General features: G+C 46.7%; 1 protein-coding gene across 1 annotated transcript in view; it reads left to right on the top strand.

Annotated features, from left to right (window-relative positions):
* The window catches only part of LOC115081984 (stonin-2-like), a 42743-nt gene extending 25700 nt beyond the window's left edge, over window positions 1-17043 (top strand). The window contains exons 2-5 of the mRNA XM_029586225.1: window positions 10549-10753; window positions 12478-12723; window positions 16687-16867; window positions 16917-17043. Of these exons, the coding sequence (XP_029442085.1) occupies window positions 10633-10753; window positions 12478-12723; window positions 16687-16867; window positions 16917-17043 (675 nt within the window). The 5' untranslated portion in view covers window positions 10549-10632. The remainder of the gene's footprint in view (window positions 1-10548; window positions 10754-12477; window positions 12724-16686; window positions 16868-16916) is intronic.
* Window positions 17044-19886: the final 2843 nt, after the last annotated feature.

The following is a 19886-nucleotide window of genomic DNA, read 5'->3' as shown; positions in this document are numbered from 1 at the left end:
ACAGTCTCTCGTTTCCTCAGTCTGTGCATGAGTTGCATAATCCCGGGGCAAGGAAAACACCCACACTCCAGGGCTTGGTTAACTGCAGTTCCCAAGTGGGCAGGAAAACCCTTGTCCCAACCTGGTAAAAATGCTCTTTCTCCCCAGGAGGTGTCCCGAGTATTCTTGTTGTGCTTTTCTCAGTTAGTTGCTCTCTTGGGGCAGATTTTATAAGAAACGTGCGTGGTTCCCGGCATGCACACGTGAATGTACCGATTTTATAACATGCATGCGCGTGTTATAAAATCGGATGGCCACACGCACATGCGCGCCGGATTTTATGATCCATGTGCGCAAGGGGAGATGTACTTTTGCAAAGTCTGTGTGGTGACGAAATCAGGCCTTCCCCAGTTTCCTCCCAGTCCGTCCCAATTAAGGAGCAGCCTGGGAAGGAACTTCCCTACCCCCCCATCTAAACCTCCTCTCCGACCCACCCCCTTAACCTGTCCCAAAAACTTACAAATTTTGTTTCACTACTTACTGCTGCCCTAGAGCAGAAGTAGTTTGCGCGCACTGGCCGACTGCTGGCGCGTGCTTACCCAGGACAGTGGCTAATGGCCGGCCTCCTGACCATGCCCCCCCCCGCCCACCCCCTTTTCAGGGCCTGGCAATTGTGCGCATATCGTCGCTTATGCATGTGCCAGGCCCTTTTAAAAGCACGGTGCCAGCAGGGCCCAGTCACGCACGTAAGTAATGATATTTGTGTGCGTGGCCAATTTGAAATTCAGCCGTTAATGTTCTCTTTAAACTTTACACAAATTGCTGATGGGAGGGATCCCAGTTGGAACAAGCAGCTCCAGACATCCTTCAGATGAGCAGGAAAAGGGGCAGCCAAAACCTCTTCCCAGATCTTCCAACAAAATCCTTCTACCCAAAAATGAGATAAACACTGGAAGATCCTAGCACCGGGTCACCTCCTTCCTTTGTCCTTGTTGACGATGTAGAGGGACAGGTCTTCCCTAACCTATGCAGCCCTAGAAATCAGGTTCCCCATTCCCTGAGTCCAGACGATGCACAGGGTCTCACCAGGCTTCCAATCACATAAAATCTTCAAAAAGCCCCAAATATCCCGGGATATCAACCCTTTCCCAACAGGGAGTGTATTGGCAGGACAGATCCCCAGCCCAATACACAGATTTCCAGCAGGGTTTGCTGGAGTCCAAAGAGCAGTCCCCAAAATCAACTCAGACAAAAACTCCTAACACCTTCTGTAACTTCAAAAGCAACCCACACTGCCCCCCAGAGCTCTCAGGAGAAAGCTCCTATAAAACATCTCAAAAGGGGATGCCCATTCCTCAAAATGCATTGGCACTGCCGATGCACAAGGTTCCAGCACTATAGAAGCAAAAGTCCACGGCACCATAAACTCATAAGTCCATAGTACCATCAAAGCAATTGAAATTCTTGGCACAAAAATCTTCGATGTACTTGATGCATTGATCCTCTACACCTGTACCACCAAGTTACACATCAATGCTTCCAACAGAGCTACAGTATGTGCCTGCTTACAAAAGATGTTAATGGGAGCAGGGGGAATACGATACTTCTACCTCCACCAATTATTAGAGCTTTTACACCATCAAAATTAATGGAAAAAGGGCTATGCCTGTAGACTCCAGATCTCATTTGTTCTCTGGTACCTCTCACATCTAATCGGTCTCCAAATTCTGCAGAGCCCAGAAGTTGTGCAGGATTCCATATTTGTATCACTAGAGCAGCGATTCTCAACCGGTGTCTCGACACCCCAGTGTGTCGCCAAGCACCGGCAGTTGTGTCACAGTTGCCGGTGTCCCACTGCCCCAGCTGTGCTTCCCTTCTCCCCAGGGGTGGATTGGGCCTATCAGGGGATTGATCATCCCCTGGTGGGCTGAAGCAGTTGGTGGTGGAGTGATGCTGCATGCCGCCACTGGAAGCCAGGCCAGCGGGAACTGAAGAGCGGAGTGACGCTGCGTGCTGCCGCCGGAGGCCAGGTCGGCGACGGCTGAAGAGCAGAGTGACGCTGCGTGCCGCCGCTGGAGGCCAGGCTTATTGGGCCAAACAATGAGAAGAGGCTCCACCTGAGAGAGGAAACTTGCTTTTGTGTGTGTGTGGTAGAATGGAAGCAAGAGCATTTGTGTGTGATTGAGTGCTTGTATGTAAGTGAGAGAACATGTGTATGATTGAGAGAGAGACTGGTCGAAGGTAATGTGTTTTTGTGAGAGAGAGAGACTGCTCAGGGAGGTGATGTGTTTCTGTGAGACAGGCTGGTCAGGAAGATGACTGGTGTATGTGAGGAAGAGAGACTGTTTAGGGAGGTGACTGGTGTGTGAGAGAGACAGAGACTGGTGTATGTGTGTGTGTGTGAGAGAGACACAGAGACTGGTCAGGGAGGTGACTGGTGTGTGCGTGTGAGAGAGACTGGTTAGGGAGGTTACTGATGTGTGTGACAGAGACTGTGTGAGTGTTGCAACCATCCCTTTCCGACAGCTTCATTCCGCCTACCTCTCTTTGTTTGCTCCTCCTCATGCTGCGGATGGACGCTTGGCTACCGCGGTGTCTGCCTGCCGTCCTCTCCAGCGTCCCCAGACCGGCTTGGGCGCTGCCTCCCGCCATGCTCCACTTGTACCATAGGGCGCGCGCACCACGGAGCCCTTCTTCTTATTTCCTACTTGGCACGAACCTCCGGGGCGTCCCCCCGTGATGACGTCATGATGCCTAGATATTTAAAGCCTACAATGTTTGCTAGCCTTTGAGTTAGCAAGAGTTATCCTACGGGAATCCTACGGATGGGATTCACTCTCCATACCCAGCTACTCTGCCTCTCCAATCTCTATTGGACTCTCTAATGCTAACGGGGTACCTGCTCCTCGGGGGCCTCACTTGCTTTCCAGGTCGCTATCAGGAAACCGGTAGTTGCTCTTCGAGGGCCCATGTTCCCTGACCCGCTGCCTACTCCTACCTTCTCTTCTGCCTGGAAGGATTTGCTAATCTTGAACATCAGTGAGTACTACCATCTTCACCTCAGAGCTGTTCCCTGGAACCAGGCACTCGCTCCTCGACGGCCTGCCTCCATTCCAGCCCCAGTGCCATCTCAGAGAAACTGCTGCGTGAGTACATCATCTGCAAGCCTCCCAGCTCTCAGGGATCAGATACTCACTCCTCGAGGGTCTGCTCTCCCTACCCTGGGGATCTCCATACTGGGGTCTTGTATATTCTCCACTGTACTCATTCTCTCAGTTCTTTTCACTACAGCACTGCTACCAGAGGAGTCGCTATACCAGCCCTGCCGGGCTATTCCAGCAGCTCAATACTGCCACCTCTGGTGGCTTCCTTACACAGTCTAATAAAAGATCAAACTCTATGTTTGTGTGTCCTGAGCTAAGCCTGACCTGTGGCCCCTCACGGGACTTTCCCCCCGTGGGGGTGGTCAGCTGCCACAGTGTCCAAGGGTCCACCCAAACCTCACAGTTTACAACAGTGAGTGACTGGTTGTGGGCCCTAAGGAAGAGGACCAGTGAGCAGCCACTGCTCTTCTGGTGCTATTGACCTGCAAGGGAAAGGAGTAGGAGAGTTGCTGGTGAGGGTAAGTAAAGGTGGCTTTTTAAGTTTGTTTTTCTTGATTGACTGCCATTTTAATTATTGGGTATTATGTGATGTGTCTGCTGTTTTGAAATATTTCTATTGATGTTTGGACAATTTTTAATAATTTGTATGAGTTTTTAATAGTTGGATGTTATTCTGTTCTTCAGCTGTTTTGTAACATTGATTAATATAGTTTTACAATTATTTCTGTGTGGGGCTCTATAGCAGCTTGGCTTGTTCTGTTTTCCTAATAGCAGGTGTATTGGTGTTCAGGGCCTGGTTTTATATTTGTAGTGTTGCCTTTTCATAGATAGGGTTGTTACTGTTTGAGTGTGTCCCATAATACAGGTGTAACTGTGTGCAGGTTAGTTTGTGTGCATTATTGCAGATCCTGGGACTATGTTAAGTGCTATATTTCTCTTTCCATTTCTCCAGGTTTGCACTGCATACAGAGTAGCTTTTTTGGTTTTCCATTCCAGTTTGTCTCCATATTTATAATTTGTGGTCTTTCTGTACTTAGTGAAGGTCAATTCTGTGTGTGTTACCGAGGCATTTGTATCAATCTTATTTGTTGTATTTTCTCAATAGGATATGCATTAGCAGTAAATTATTGCCTTTTCATAAGGAAGGCTATTGTGCCTGCCACTAAAGGGAGTTTGTTTTGCTTTTACTGAGATGTCATCAGAACCAGAATAGCTTTTTTGTATGGTGAGTTGTATGGGTAATGCCCTAGATCTGCTCTGCCCCCATTGTTGGGGGTCGAGGGGGTTCCTGAGGTTGCAGAATGTATATTTACATGTAGCCCCGAGAATGTTTTTTGGCCGGGACACACCTGACAGATGGTTCTCACATGCGTGACACACTGAACATGTGACCATCATGGGGCTAAATGTAAACATGCACTCTGCATCCACAGGAATCCCCTCAACCCCCCGCAATGAGTGCAGAGCAGATCTAGTGAAGGTCAATTCACTAGATGGTGGGGGTGGAAGGGAAATAGAACCAAGAGCTAAGAGAAACAGATAAGTATGAGAGAAAAAATGAGTGAAGCTTGCTGGGCAGACTGGATGGGCCATTTGGTCTTCTTCTGCCGTCATTTCTATGTTTCTATGTTTCTAGGGCATTACCCTGTACAACTCGCCATACAAAAAAGATATTCTGGTTCTGATGACATCTCAGTAAAAGCAAAACAAACTCCCTCTGCTACCAGGCGCAATAGCCTTCCTTATGAAAAGACAGTAATTTACCACCAATGCATGTCCTATTGAGAAAGCACAACAAATAAGATTGATACAAATACCTACATGCTAGTTAAATACCTCACTGCGGTCACACACCCTTCACCAAGTATAGAAAAACCACAAATTATAAATATGGAGACATAAACTGGAATGGAAAACCAAAAAAACCACTCTGCATGCAGTGCGAACCTGGAGAAATGGAAAGAGAAATATAGCACCTAACAGATTCTCAGGATTTGCAATAATGCACACAAACTAACCCGTACAAAGTTACACCTGTATTATGGGACACACTCAAACAATAACAACCCTATCTATGAAAAGGCAACACTACAAATATAAAACCAGGCCCTAAACACTAATACATTTCCTATTGGGAAAACAGAACAAGTCAAGTTGCTATAGAGCCCCACACAGAAATAATTGTAAAGCTATACTAAAAATGTTACAAAACAGCTGCTGAACTGAATAACATCCAACAATTAAAAACTCATAAAAATTATTAAAACATGTCCAAATATCAATAAAATATTTCAAAACAGCAGCCATCGCATAATACCCAATAATTAAAATGGCAGTCAAACAAGAAAAATAAACTTAAAAAGTCACCTTTACTTACCCTCTCCAGCAACTCTCCTACTCCTTTCCCTTCCAGGCCAATAGCACTCACCAGAAGCAGCAAGGGCTGCTGAAGCTCTGACCTCACAGTCCTCTTCCTTAGCCCCCACAACCAGTCACTCACACACACACCCCCAATTAGACCCCACGACCAGTCTCTGTCTCTCTCACACCAGTCATCTTCCTGACCAGTCTCTCTCTCTCACACAGAAACACATCACCACCCTGACCAGTCTCTCTCTTAATCACACTCTTAATCACAAGCTCTCAATCACACACACATGCTCTCGCACCCATTCACACCCGCTGTCACCCAGGCACTCATTCACACACAGACACACCAGCTGTCACCAAAAACGTATTCTTCCTTCACTGCATGGATGGGCTCCAGTTCCGCCAAGGCTATACTCCGGTGGGCCTTCTTTTTTCGCCACCTCGGGAATGGGCTCCCGTTGTGGCCTCAATCGGGCTCTGGTTTCCTCTTTGCTGCCATGGGGATAGGCTCCCGTGGTGGCCTCGGTCGGGGTCGGGTTTCCTCTTCGCCGCCACGGGGATGGGCTCCCGTGGTGGCCTCTGTCGGGTTTCCTCTTTGCCTGTGGCGGCCTTGCTTGGTCGAGGTCAGGTTTCCACTTTGCCGCCACGGGAATAGACTCTCGTGGCGGCCTTGCTTCATCTGAGTTCAACACTTCTATTCTTCCCACCCCACCCCCGGGCTTTCTGATGCCTGCCTCACCGGTCAGTCAAAGGCTTCCTCCCTTCTTCCTACTCCCACTGGCAGGTAGAAGGGAGGAGGCTTCCGATTGGCCTGAGCGGGGACAGGCAGCATGAAGGAGACTTCCCATTGGGCAGTGAGGGTAGGAAGAAAGGAGGCTTCCAATTGGCCCGCGGGGGCTGGATAAAGGGAGAAGGAAAATAAATGGGGCAGTGGGATACTGGGAGACGTGACACACCTGCCGGTGTTTCACGACACACTGGTTGAGAAGCGCTGCTTTAGGAGACAAAAGTTAAGTGCCTAGCACTGATTTTCAACACTAGGCACCTAACTTAGGTGCCCAAACCTAGATGCTGCAATAGCAGGACTAGATCTAGGTGGTCCGATTTTGGCAATTAACATTTAGGTAAATTTTCAATCGCAAACCTAACTGCCTACGTTGAGCTGAAACCTAGCCTGTGCCTACAGTGGCCAAAATCAGGCTGCATTAGTCAGGCATTCAACCATGGCAAAAAATTGACTCCTAAATAACGTAAGGGTGTTTCAGAACAAGTAGATCATCTACAGGCACGAAGACCATGGTAAACTAGAAGCAGCCTTTATTCACTCCATGTAGTTATCAGGCAGACATATCTTGTGTATAAAACCAATACCGCAATCAATTCTAATAGTACTGTTGGTCAAAAACGCCTTCAGCTCTTGGCTGGATTAGGTTTATGAATTCCTCCTGCATCTGACTTTACGCACAGAAAGCCAGGTTTCATCTTCCCAGAAACCTGCACGAGGAACGAGAAATCGTGTCTTAGTTTAGCCATCAGATGCGTCTGTGCTTCTTAAGGCAGCTGGGCCGGTGGTGCAGATTCCCACAGGAGCCTCGCTACACCCTTTAGAGAAGAAGCTAACTTTTAATTTAAAAGTTATTTTTTCTTTGCTTTCCATTATGGCATGCCTCAGGAGGGGAAGTTCCCTCTCTAGCAGGATATTAGGGCAGCTGGCTGCCTTGCACAGAAGCAAGCCTCAAATTTGCAGAGCAAGGAACTTTTAATTGGAAAAGTTACTTTCTCTTTTAGAGGGTGGAGGGGGTATATTTGAATGCCGTCGGGGGGACGGGGGGGGGGGGACGGGACCATTTCAGCCTCATGGCCCTTGTCTTTAAAAAAAACCTAACATTTCAGAAATGTTCTCATCTAGGAAGGGAAGATGAGCACAGGAGAGGCTGTGGGAGGTGAACTCTAGAGCAGAGCCCCACTGACTCTGCCAGACCTTTAACTACCTCTGAAATCTACTTTTTTTCCGATGAACCATCTTAAAAAAGGGACTTTGTGGTTTCAAAAGTTCATGCACGAATTCATTTTTATGTGGATTCAATGAAGGGTATCCTGCAAAGAAGCAGAAGGAGCCTGTTTTAGGAGAACAGCCACAAGTCTTTAGCAAAAGAAGTGACAAAGGATCACAAAAAATATCCTTGTAGTGAGAGGCTTGCAAAGTATTTTGAAGAAAAAATTGTGAATTTGCAGTGTCATCTTGTTTTTTTATCCACAACAATACCAGAATGTGACTTTACTGATAGGGAGGTTATCCCCACTTGGTCTGAATTTAATGAAGTGTGTCTCCTTGATACAAATCACGTGGCTGGTCAGGTTCAGTGGGCTGCCGATGATCCCTGCCGTTTTGAGTCTGAAAGATTTCTCCTGTCCATTAATAAAAAGGATAGTTAAGCAAACGCTAAGTGAGGGAGTAATGCCAGATTGTTTAAAACTTGCCACAGTGCATCCGGTGCAAAAGAATCTGAATATACCTCGTGATGATTTAACTAACTTTCGCCTAATATCAAATTGCCTGCATTGGCTAAAATAATAGAAAAATGTATCTTGATCCCGCTTGATGAGTTTATGGAGGAAGCATCCATATTGGATGAAAATCAGTTTGGTTTTAGAAAGGGATTTAGTAGGAACATCTGTTGTCTTTGCTTATGGACTCCCTTTATAGGCAAATCGATAACGGGGGAACTGGGTTTCTGGTTCAACTGGATGTCTCCGCGGCATTTGGCACTGTAGATTACAATTTGATGTTGAAACGCCTGCATCAGGTGGGAATACAGAAGGTTTGAGAGTTTTTTGCATGGGAGGAAATCAAGAGTTCAGCAGGGTATGGATGTTTCAGCTGGGAGAACCTTAAACTCGGGGGCACCATAAGGCTCAGCACTGTCTCCTGTGCTGTTTGATATCCTTTTGGCACTGTTTGGTTCTTTTTTGAAAGGTCTGGGAATACTGTACTGTATTTATGCAGACGATGTGCAGTTTTATTATTCCCAATGATTTGAGAGGTTCGGTCAGTTCTCCCCTACTGCTGGGTTGTTTGAGAAAGGTTAGGAGTTCGGGGGTTTGTCTCTTAATGTGGCAAAGCCCAAGATTGTATGGGCTGGGGAAAAAGCTCTGCTGTTGAACTTACAAATTAGTGATGAGGGAAACCACCTTCCAATCTAATTCGAAACCAGGAGTTTAGGGCTTTTATTGGATTCTGCTTTTAACATTTTCCCCACATGTTAGACAGGTGCTAAAGGCTGTGTTTTTTACATTGAAGTGAGTTAGGCCTCTGAAACTTTTATTACCTGTTTCGAACGGTGGTCCATACTGTAGGGATTGGTCATCTTGGGGGGGGGGGGGGGGATGTCTGATAAATTTCTATGACCCTTGCAGTTGGTGCAGCCTGCCGCTGCCAGAGTGATAAGAGGTAGAGGGTACTGGGAACCTATAACCCCAGTTTTAAGGGATTTGCAAGGGCCCCTATAAGGAACCGTTCGTATTTTAAACTTTTGATTATAGTTTATAAACAAATATATTCAACAAGGTCGTGCCCAGTGAAGAATATATTTAAGTGGCATGAGCCCGGGCGGTCATTACGTTCTAAGAGGGCCGGGCCATTGATAATGCCTCATTTTTAGAGTAGAAAACTGATTTTATTCAGAGGCGGGCAGTATCTTCTGCGGCACCAGTATTATGGAATGCACTCCCTAATGCCCAGATTTTAAAAGCCTTGCAGGGGTAAATTTCAGGGGTTACACGTGTGGCTGGGCCCTGTGCGCGCCGCATGCGTTTTCCAAAGGGCCTGGCCATGCGCGTAACTCCCGATACACGCTGAAGTGCCGGGCCTAAAGGAAGGGGCGGGCGGGCCAGGACAGCGCGTGCCGGCAGCTGGCCAGTGCACGGCGTTTACTTCTGCTTCGGAGGAGCAGCAAGTATTAAAATAAAAATATGGGGATAACTAGGGTAGGTTTAGGGGTCAGGGAGGAGAGGGGGAAAGGTGGGTAGGGTTAGGGAAGTTCCCTCCCAGTTCGCTCCTTAATTGAAACAGACTGGGAGGGAACTGGTTTAGGCCAGTTGCGTCGCCACGTGTATTATTCAAAAAATTCCCCATCCTGTGCGTGGTGCGGGTCACCTGCCTGCACATGCGTGCGTGCACATTAAAATCCAGAGCGCATGTGTGCACGGGACCCGTATTTTATAACATGCGTGCGCTGACACACGCACGTTATAAAATAGCTGCGTCCATGTGCACGGGCCGGGAACCGTGCGCAAGCACATTTTAAAATCTACCCTTAAGGGTTTACGTTTAGAAAAAGATTTATTAAAGTTTAGAAAGGGAGTGAAAACATTCTTGTTCCAAAAGAATGTTTTCTTGTTAGAATTTTAATAACTGATGTTTTATTATATTGTATATTATGTGAGTGTTGTGCTTATTACGTATGTTTGATTGTTAGCTGCACCAAACAATATATAGGAGGTTGTGGGTTAAAAGGACTTAAAGTAAATAAATAAACAGGGGTTGCGTATCATGCTGTGAACGATGAACGCGGTGCTCATCCCTTTGGTCTTATACCTCGTATTGTTCATGCAATGAAGAAAACTTACAGATACAACGCACAATAAAGCTCTGGAATTTGTTGCCAGAGGATGTGGTTAGTGCAGTTAGTGTAGCTGTGTTTAAAAAAGGATTGGATAAGTTCTTGGAGGAGAAGTCCATTACTTGCTATTAATAGTTCACTTAGAGAATAGCCACTGCCATTAGCAATGGTTACATGGATAGACTTAGTGTTTGGGTACTTGCCAGGTTCTTATGGCCTGGATTGGCCACTGTTGGAAACAGGATGCTGGGCTTGATGGACCCTTGGTCTGACCCAGTATGACATGTTCTTATGTTCTTAAAGAAATGTACTTAATACACTACTGGGCTGGTGGGAGTGGCAAAGCTGGAGGGGCTTCCAATTACTTTCTCTCTGAAATGGAAACCGTACAAATTTAGAAGAAATGCGGGAATGTCCGAAAGAGGGACTTGTTTGGTGGCCCTGCTGCTTGACGTCTGCCTTTTCTCTCGTAGATGACAGGATGCCTGGCAGCCTCTGGGGGGGACCCTTGAGGAGTCCCAGGCCCGACGCGCTCTCGCTCTGAGGGCGATTCCACCATGGCTTTGCTTTCCCCAGGAAAGGATGAGCAGTCTGTGGCACCGCTGAGTGTTGTTGCCACCCGCAAGTCCGAGTGGGTGTCCTTCAATGAAGAAGCACCCTGTCCTGTTCCCTCGAATGGTAAGGGTTTCCTCCCTCCCTTTACAGCCCTAGAGATTTTATGTTAGAGGGGGTGAAAAGTGCCAGCCTGCTCTGTGTAACTAAGGCTGTCCAGGAAGGGCACCTTCTTCACAATCCAGGTATTTGTCACAGGCCTTAGAGAGAGAAGTTCTCAGTAAAAGGCAGAAGGGGCACTTAGTGAATACCATGGAAAGGGCCACGTCTGCTATTTGTTCACTGTTTTGTGTATACAGTTTTTCTTTTATATTCTGTGGTGAATAATTTTTCTACATAAGGCAAAATTACTTTTTTTTTTTTTTTTTAATGTTTTTTGCCTATGGATTTCTCTGCTTTGTTACATGTTTAATGTTTCAGACTTTGGGGCTTTCTAGCGCGCTTCCCGCAGACCTTGGGACTTAGTCGTGGATTAACATTTGTTGTAGTGATTAAACAATATCTCTGTAAACTGCCCAGAGAAGAGGGGCTGATGCAATAAAGTGGGTCCATCCTAGCACACAGGTTAACGAGCGGTTGGACACATGTTTTGGACGCACTAGACTAACACCCGATTCAGTAAGGGGATTAGCACATCCAGAACGCACACCCAAACAACTGCGTAGCTGATAGTGCTCATCCCATGTAAATTCCATGTAGATGAGGCTATTAGCTATTACTCCTGATGCAGTAAATCCCCAGGCACCCAACGCACATTTTCTAACAGGGAAAATTTAACTGCAGCCCCAGAACTGTGGTAAGTCAAACCACGAGCCAGGGGCTCCTGAGAAAATAAAAAATACTGTTCTCTGAGGTTCCTCCACAGAGGAGGAACCACAGACAACAGCAGATCTACTGCTTGTGTTGATTAAGAATTAAAAAATAATGTAATGGATTCATTAAAAAAAAAATGTCTGGATGCACAATATACACACTCCAGGCCAATTTCACCCCTTGCTATTGTGCGTGTATATTGTGTGTGCAAATCAACTGAGGCAGGATAAAATGGACACTCCTGTTGAGCGCCCAGCCATGTCTCCTGGGCACCTGATGCACTGGAGCACGATGGACGCACAATTTCTCCCTAGCGCGTCTTCTTCAACACAGCAGCTCATTTTAATATAGCATCGGGCGCCCAGGAGAGGTGATTGTGCACGCGTTGAGAACACGGGTGCTCAATAGCCTTGCCCGTTTTACCGCACGTTTGATTGCATTAGCCTGAGTGAGGGCAGTGTCCTGCTCTCTTGGCCAGAGGCTAGCACTGCCAAAGCAGAGTCCCACATGAATGAAGAGCATCTAAAGGGCTGGAAGGTGCTGGAGGCGATATGATGGCTCGCTGAGGAAGGGTAGAGGGAAGCCTTGCAAGGCTGGCTGAAGAGATGCATCGTACACCCTGACTGTAAACAGGAGTTGGAGGGTGATGTAGCTGAGAGCCAGATCCGTCAAACCTGTCTGACCATCTTGCAATTCCCATCCCAGACCCAACCTTTTCAAAGGGGTTATTTAGTGGTATAGGCAGAGGGATAATCATTTTGCAATAATTTTCCATAATAAAGTTGCTAGATTGACTGTATCGCGGTGGTTGCTAAGTAACTATATTGTAGTTGCTAGGTGTTTTTAGGAGATACTCCTACAATATGATCTTGTACGAGATACATTTCTTTGATGGATTCTGCATTTGCTCTGCTCTTGTGCTGGTGAGCTGCTGCTGCAGGCGTTGTCCTCTCTGTCTGCTCCTTCCTCTGCTACAGGTGGCACAGAGAAGCGGCCGTCCTCTTCCTCCGAAAGTCCATCTGAAGAAGATCAGAGGCAGGATGGGGAAACCCAAGGGCACCTGTGTCTGTCTGAGCTGGCTGGTCCTACCGACAAGGCAGGAGGCCATTCTCCACCCGGGGAGCCTTGCTTTCTGAAGTCGGATCTGTCTGCGTCCCTCACCACCTGGGTCCAGTTTGAAGAGGCGGCATGGAATGGCTCTGCCCCAGCCCTCCGGCAAACAGGTGGGAAGTAGTGCAAACAGAGCAGACAAAGTTAACCAGTTCTCTTCATCTAGATATTCAGTTGCACGTAACCTTTTAAAATGTGTGAGATTAAATTTAGGGCAGTCATGTATGAGAACAAATTTACTACCTGATACAAAATGGGAGAAAAGCATTAATGAATCTGGCTCTTAGCTAGTTAGAGTTGAATATTGCTCTAAACAGCTACATTTGAAAAGCCCAGCATGGGCACGACTGACCTAGCCCCTTTTTTGCCCAGATAAATCTGTATGCACAGCAATTTTGTGTGCACGAACTTTAGCCAGACAGCGGGGGGATATTTACCAGTTATATTTATGTGGTTAAAAGCCAGTTTTAATCACACATCTTTTGACTATCAGCCCCTTGCTTCCCAGCTCACAACACCTTCAACCAAAGTGCTAGTCATAAACCAGGTCATATGAAGGGTGCCAAATTATTGGAAAAACAGAAGCAGATGGGACGAGCCATGTATGAGATAAAAATATAGAAGCAGTGTGTGTCATGAATTGGATGTCACATATACAGCGCTTGGTAGATTTTGTGCATACAATAGAAATAACTTGGCAAACAGCTAAAGCAAAATGTATTGGGCCATACAGGAAAGATATCGTGACACCGAGAATCTGCCACCACTGAACCAAAATGGGCACGCGTCTGCACTGCACTTGTATGTCAGTGTCTTCCTGTCCGTCACTGCCAGGCAGTAGTGGGTGAGTTTTGGAGAACAGTCATGGATTGTTGACATGGGTGACAATGTCCCAGCCCAAAAGAATTTACCAGCAGGGAGGGCAAGCGACTCGCTGAATATCAAGCAGACATTGCTGGACCTGATGTTTGAAAGCACCCTGCTGTGCCCTCCACACCACACACAGGCGTTCAGAGCTGTTCTAGGGCTCTGTCTGAGCCTTCTGTCCTATTGACCAGATCTCCAGGAATTAAAGCTTGAGCCCTCATCCCAGCCCTTTGGAGGCTGGGGGCAGGGGACTGGCTTAGCTTGGATCCCTTCTGCATTTTCAAACTATTATTTTGTGTGGCAGGAGGAGGGGGATGGTCCGGGCTCCCTGGCAACCCATTCCTCCATACTCTGCATAACAAAGGGGGAGGTGTCTGCGACTTGGATAGCTTAACTCATGTCCTGTCAGCAGTGTATGTCCTCCCCCTTCCCCGGCAGGAGGCCTGAAGGATGAGACCTGATTGTATGGCAACCCCCTTCTCTCCCTCCCTCTCTACGCCAATTCCCAATTTCCTCCTGCCAATTCTGATTCTGCTCCAGGCTGAAGAGAGCTGGCATCACAGACAATTCATATCAGATGGTAGCATTCCTTTTAACATCACATTTCTGGCACCCAGACTGCATCATCAATGCGACTGAATCCCTGCTGGGCAGAGCGAGGCACAGGGGCATAAAAGGCTCGAGTCGCTTTAAGGCTGGAAGAAGCTCAGTGATTTGGGCCCTCCGGCACTTGCCTAGTATCACATTGCTAAGATTGGAACTGAGACTCATGTTTCATAAACACGTACTAAAGGAGAGCTGCTTGATATAGTGGATATTCAGAAAGCTTCTGACTCCTCGTGGGGTAGGAGACATTGTCCGATTGTGGACTGGTAACTGGTTAAAAGGCTGGAAACAGAGCAGGACTAAATAATCGGTTTTCCAAATGGAGAAAGGTCCTTCGTGGAGAACCACAGGGATCGGTCCTGGGACCTGTGCTGTTTAACATATTCATAAATGATCTGGAAAAAGAACGAGTGAAGTGATCAGATTTGCAGATGACCCAAAATTATTCAAAGTTGTTTAAAAAAAGAAAAGTGAATTTTGAGAAAATGCAGAAGGACCTTGTGTGATTGGGAGACTGAGCAACTGAATGGCAGATGAAATGTATTAAAGAAAAATGCAGAGATGCACATAGCGAAAAATAATCCCAACTACAGGTATATGATGCTGGGTTCTGAGTCACTACCCAGGAAAAGGACCTTGGAGTCCTTGTGGACAATACATTGAAATCCTCAGCTCAAGGAACAGTGGCAGTCAAAAAAGTGAATTGAATGTTAGGAATAATCCAAAAAGAAATGAAGAATTAAACCCAAAATATCTTATTGCCTCTGTATCGCTCCATGGTACAACCTCATCTTGAGTATTGTGTGCAGTTCTGGTCACCCCAACTAAAGAAAGACAGAGAAAAACTAAAAAAGATGCAGAGGAAGGTGATGGAAATGATAAAGGGGATAAAATATCTTTACTGTGATGAGAGGCTATGCCGGCGCGGGCTCTTCAGCTTGGAAAAGAGACAGCTAGCTGAGAGGGGACAGGATAGAAGTTTATAAAATCACGAGTGGCTGGGTAAGTAAGGGATAGTTATTTACCCTTTCAATTAATGCTAAAACAAATGGACACTCCATGAAACGAACCAGAAGATTGAAAACAAATAATAGAAAGTGCTTTTTCACTCAGCGCATGATCAAGCTGTGGAATCTGTGGTCGGAGGACGTGATCAAGGGGAGTAGCACAGGGGGTTTAAAAAAGGTTTGGACGAGTTCCTGGAGAAAAAGTCCCTAGCACATTATTAGTCAGGAAGACTAAAGAAAGCCATTGCTATCCCTGGGCGTGAGTAACAGGAATTGGATTACTTTATGGGATCTGCCGGGTACTTGTGACCTTGAGTGGCCTCTGTCAGAGACAGGATGCTGGGCTCGATGGATCTTGGACTGACCCAGCCTGGCACTTCTTAGGTTCTTACGAGATTCAGTGATTCACCCGACGTCACATAGAGAGTCGGTGGCAGAGCTGGGAGTAGAACTTGTGTCTGAGACTCTTCCTGTTTCTGCTGTCTTGTTTAGTAAAGCTTCAGTACTAATAGAATGTAAATAATTCAGTCAACACATTCATTAAGATCTGATTTTTCTCTCACCCCTGAGCTAATTATTGTTTCTTTCCGTTTGGGTTTGCATTTATAAAGTGCCTTAAGTGGTATACCACAAAAGAGCAATAAATAGGCAGGAGAAATTAAGAAATCTAAAATCCATATCCACACCCTCCTCAATCCCAACCCCACCTCAGAATTCCCAAAGGTTTGACAGTTTTGAAAGCTGCTCCTATCACCATGAACTGCTCTGCTGATGGCTAAGCCCCCAACGTGATAATATCTAATGCAGGTCCTGAAGAGCGGGCTCAGGGAGAGAGGACTTTAAAACCTGCAGCACACCCAGGGCTGCTTTTAGGGATGAGCGAGCAGGGTAATTGCTTGTGGTCTCCCCTTTGGCAAGGCATCAGGGTGCTTGGTATTAACTGGGCTCACTCTTTATGTCTGCGGGGGAGGACCTCTGTGTTTGTGTAATACCCACTGCCAGAACATCTTCTGCTCCAAAAAGACTCGGAATATGTAGGAAATAAAATAGATTGGGACAAAAAAAAAAGAGAGCAGGAAGCAGCAGAACGGAGATGCAGGTGAGTTTGTGACTGCTTTGAACTGTTTCTGCTTCCTGCTGCTTGCTTTCCCCTGACAGAATAACAGGCTGTAACACATTGAAGGATGAATAATGGAGATATAGCTGCATTTCCCTTTTGAAGAATGCTCTCCCAGGATTAACTGTGCCAGGGTTCCCACAGATGCAGAAAAGGAGGCTGAATGTACTGCAGACACCTGGAGCCCTCAGCACAGCGGGGCGACCCACTCTCCCATGGCTTAAGAGACCTTCATAGATTGCCTAATTTAACCAAGAGTGCATGAGAATAATGATAATGCTGTCGTATAGATCGAACATCACAGTTTCCATCCCAGAGGTGGCTGATTACCTGTTGCTGAAGTATTCACTTGCAAAGAGCACCGAAATCCTGTTTGAAGGAAAAGTGCTGTATATAAATTCTAATTATTATGTAAAACTGCAAGTCGCAAAGCAGTCCTGAATCATTTACTCTTTTGGTCTTACCCCTAAAAACATCAGACAGGAATGGTCTCGCATCCGGTACCTATGGGAGACGCTCTCTGACCTCTGAGAGCAGTTGGACAACCCATTCAGAGGACACCAGCAGTCCCAGCATTGCCCCGTCCTACACAGACCTTCGGTCTGCAATGCTCGAGGAGGCGTCCAGTGGAGGGGCCTCGGGACCAGACTCTGTGGGTAAGTCAGTGACTCAAAATCTCATTCCTGTATGATCTGATCCCTCTCGTCAGGTTCACCCAGCCGGACTCTTACCTTGAGGAGACTGCAAGAAATGCAAGCTGCAGCCAAGAGGACTGTGTCTGTAAGAGTGTCTCTTCCAAATGCACCTGTTTCACAGACGATGCTCTGATTCCATAAGATTCATTTTATCTCCAAGTTATCCCAGAGTCTCAGCCATGCTTCCATCTCCTGTACGATGCCAGTTTCTAAAGCTAGATTATTTTCCTTTCTTTGAAAACCACAAATGCCAGACTGTTGTCAGCAGGTGTCTTATGTGTAATGGGGCAAATGGGATTGGATCCTAGGGGCTGTGGTGCAGTTCTCTACAAAAGTCACAGCTTAGCCTTCCTGGTAATAGGTAATGGGGGCCAGTTCTGATCCAAGGAGTCTCGTGCTACACCAGTGGCACTGATAGGGAAGTGAGAGCACATGCTGCCAGGGGCGTTACCCTGTGCCATCTTTCCCTGCGGCGGCCAAAATCCAAAGTCCCTTTTGTTGTCGTCATAAGCTGCAGACTATATTGGAAGTTGAATGCTTTTCTTTGTAGCAGCACTAGGAAAATATATTTCGTGATTTCATTTGGCAGCTAAACCACAGAACGGCAATCCATGGTACCTTGCGCCTCTGGCAGCTGTCCGCTTGTCATGCAATCTGTCCTGCTGCACTGTCTTGGTAGGATGCTCTGTCTTCAGCCCAGGAGGTGATTAGCTCAAGCTGAGCACCCGTTGTAACTGCCATAGCTCATCCTGTGCAGGACGTAGCCCTTGAATAAACCCCCTGATATCCTACTGCCTGCTGCTCTGGCCTTATAACACAATGGAGGCCATGCCTCACCTATTCTTTGTCTCTTCCGCACCCAGGTCTGTGTACTTGTTGCCAGTGGTTTCTCTAATGGTGTAAGAGATGTCCTCACACTGCTTGGGTTGGCTTTGCAATGCTGCTTGCTACAGTTGGTAGAAAAGTGGCTAAATATGAGGTGGGAGAGGGTTAAAAATAGGGACTCATGACGCCATAGTGCAGGTCCCGAATGGATTGGAAGCTCAAGGGAAGGTATAGGAAACTGTCAGCGAAAGAAGAAAAAAAAATCCAGCTCCCCTGCCACATCCTGTATGTTCACTGGCATATAAAAGCATTTCCAGGACCTACTAGGCCTGGTGTGGTGGTAAAATCACGCCTTAGTAATGGGGAGCCTGTGACACGAGTGGCATAACCAGCTCTAGCAGCTCTCCGAGGTCTCCAGAGTGACCAGTAAATTAAATGCTCCTGACACTGACACCCCCTCCCCCCCCCCCCATAAACAGGCTCAGGCCAGCACTGCATGGCACCCAAGCTCAAAAACTTCCCTCCACCATCTCAACCCGATTTTAAAGGTTTGCTGAACCTCAGGGCTAGTTCAGTGAAAGGATTAATACTTTGCTGCTAGGCAGGTAAGGCGAATTCTGGAGTAGTTTGACTCCTGCTGTTGGAGTGAAGGTTTGGTATTTTGGGGGTGGAGAGAGGCCGGCACTGACAGACTTGAACGGCTGGCCCCTAGTGACTGAGAGAGAACAGGTTCAGAGGGAGTGTCGCCCATCTCTACAGATACAGCACTGCTGCTGTTAACAATGCACGACTGGGCAGGCTCTCCGCAACCACATAGTACCCTGATAGGGAGCTCTAATACCAGGCCCCTCACCTCTTTAGAAACCTTCCCATCCGCATGCTAATGCGACCTGGACGGAGATAGCTGTGCCACCAAGGCCTCAAAGCACCCTGGGCAAACCCAAAGTCTCAACGTCGGAAGTGTCCCACTCTACACTGCCCAGAATCAATGAGCATCACCTGCCCCTCTCCAAGATTTGTTTCTTTAGACCTTTAAAATAACTGAATTTTTGCCAGGCTTGGATTTATTTCTCTAAACTCGAGCTTTGAGCAGTGAGGGGGAAATGTGGAAAACAGGATTTACATTCAGACAGCATCCAACACGGCATTTATCTGTGCAGTCTGGGTAAACAAGCATCGGGGTAACTTGCTTGATGCGGCGGTTACTACCCTTAACCATTAAGCCTTATGATTTACCTTTGATGCAACTCCAACATTACTCTCTGCATCAGCGGCAGGGGGTGGCAGGAAATTTGAATCAAACAGTTACCAACAAGGGCCCTGAACTTGGTGGTTGGTGAAACAGATAAGTATGGGAAAATAATGAAAGAGATAAGGATGGGAAAATAAGGGGAATGGAACAACTCCCCTATGAGGAAAGACTAAAGAGGTTAGGACTTTTCAGCTTGGAGAAGAGATGGCTGAGGGGGGATATGATAGAGGTGTTTAAAATCATGAGAGGTCTAGAACAGGTAGATGTGAATCGGTTATTTACTCTTTCGGATAATAGAAGGACTAGGGGACACTCCATGAAGTTAGCATGTAGCACATTTAAAACTAATTGGAGAAAGTTCTTTTTTACTCAACGCACAATTAAACTCTGGAATTTGTTGCCAGAGGATGTGGTTAGTGCAGTTAGTGTAGCTGTGTTTAAAAAAGGATTGGATAAGTTCATTACCTGCTATTAAGGTCACTTAGAGAATAGCCACTGCCATTAGCAATGGTTACATGGAATAGACTTAGTTTTTGGGTACTTGCCAGGTTCTTATGGCCTGGATTGGCCTCTGTTGGAAACAGGATGCTGGGCTTGATGGCCCCTTGGTCTGACCCAGTATGGCATGTTCTTATAAGTATGGGAGTTTGCTGGGCAGACTGGATGGGCCGATTGGTCTTTTTCTGCCGTCATTTCTATGTTTCTATAATACTCTGAGCCTTGCCCGATAAAGCCACATGGTTTAAATAAAAATGAAGAGGGGCAAAGCAGCAGCCAGGTGATTTGGCACCTATGCCCAAATGAAAAAGTGCGCCCTCACCCTGAACACAACATAAACACCACGAGCTGCGAAACGCTGTTAAATGTCTTTGATTTTAACAGTGGGGGGGGGGGAGGGGCTTTGATT

Source organism: Rhinatrema bivittatum, unplaced genomic scaffold (genome assembly GCF_901001135.1).
Source record: "Rhinatrema bivittatum unplaced genomic scaffold, aRhiBiv1.1, whole genome shotgun sequence".
In the NCBI taxonomy this organism is placed as follows: Eukaryota; Metazoa; Chordata; class Amphibia; order Gymnophiona; family Rhinatrematidae; genus Rhinatrema; species Rhinatrema bivittatum.
Note: the sequence above shows the minus strand (reverse complement) of the source record. Positions and strands in the feature narration are given on the sequence as shown.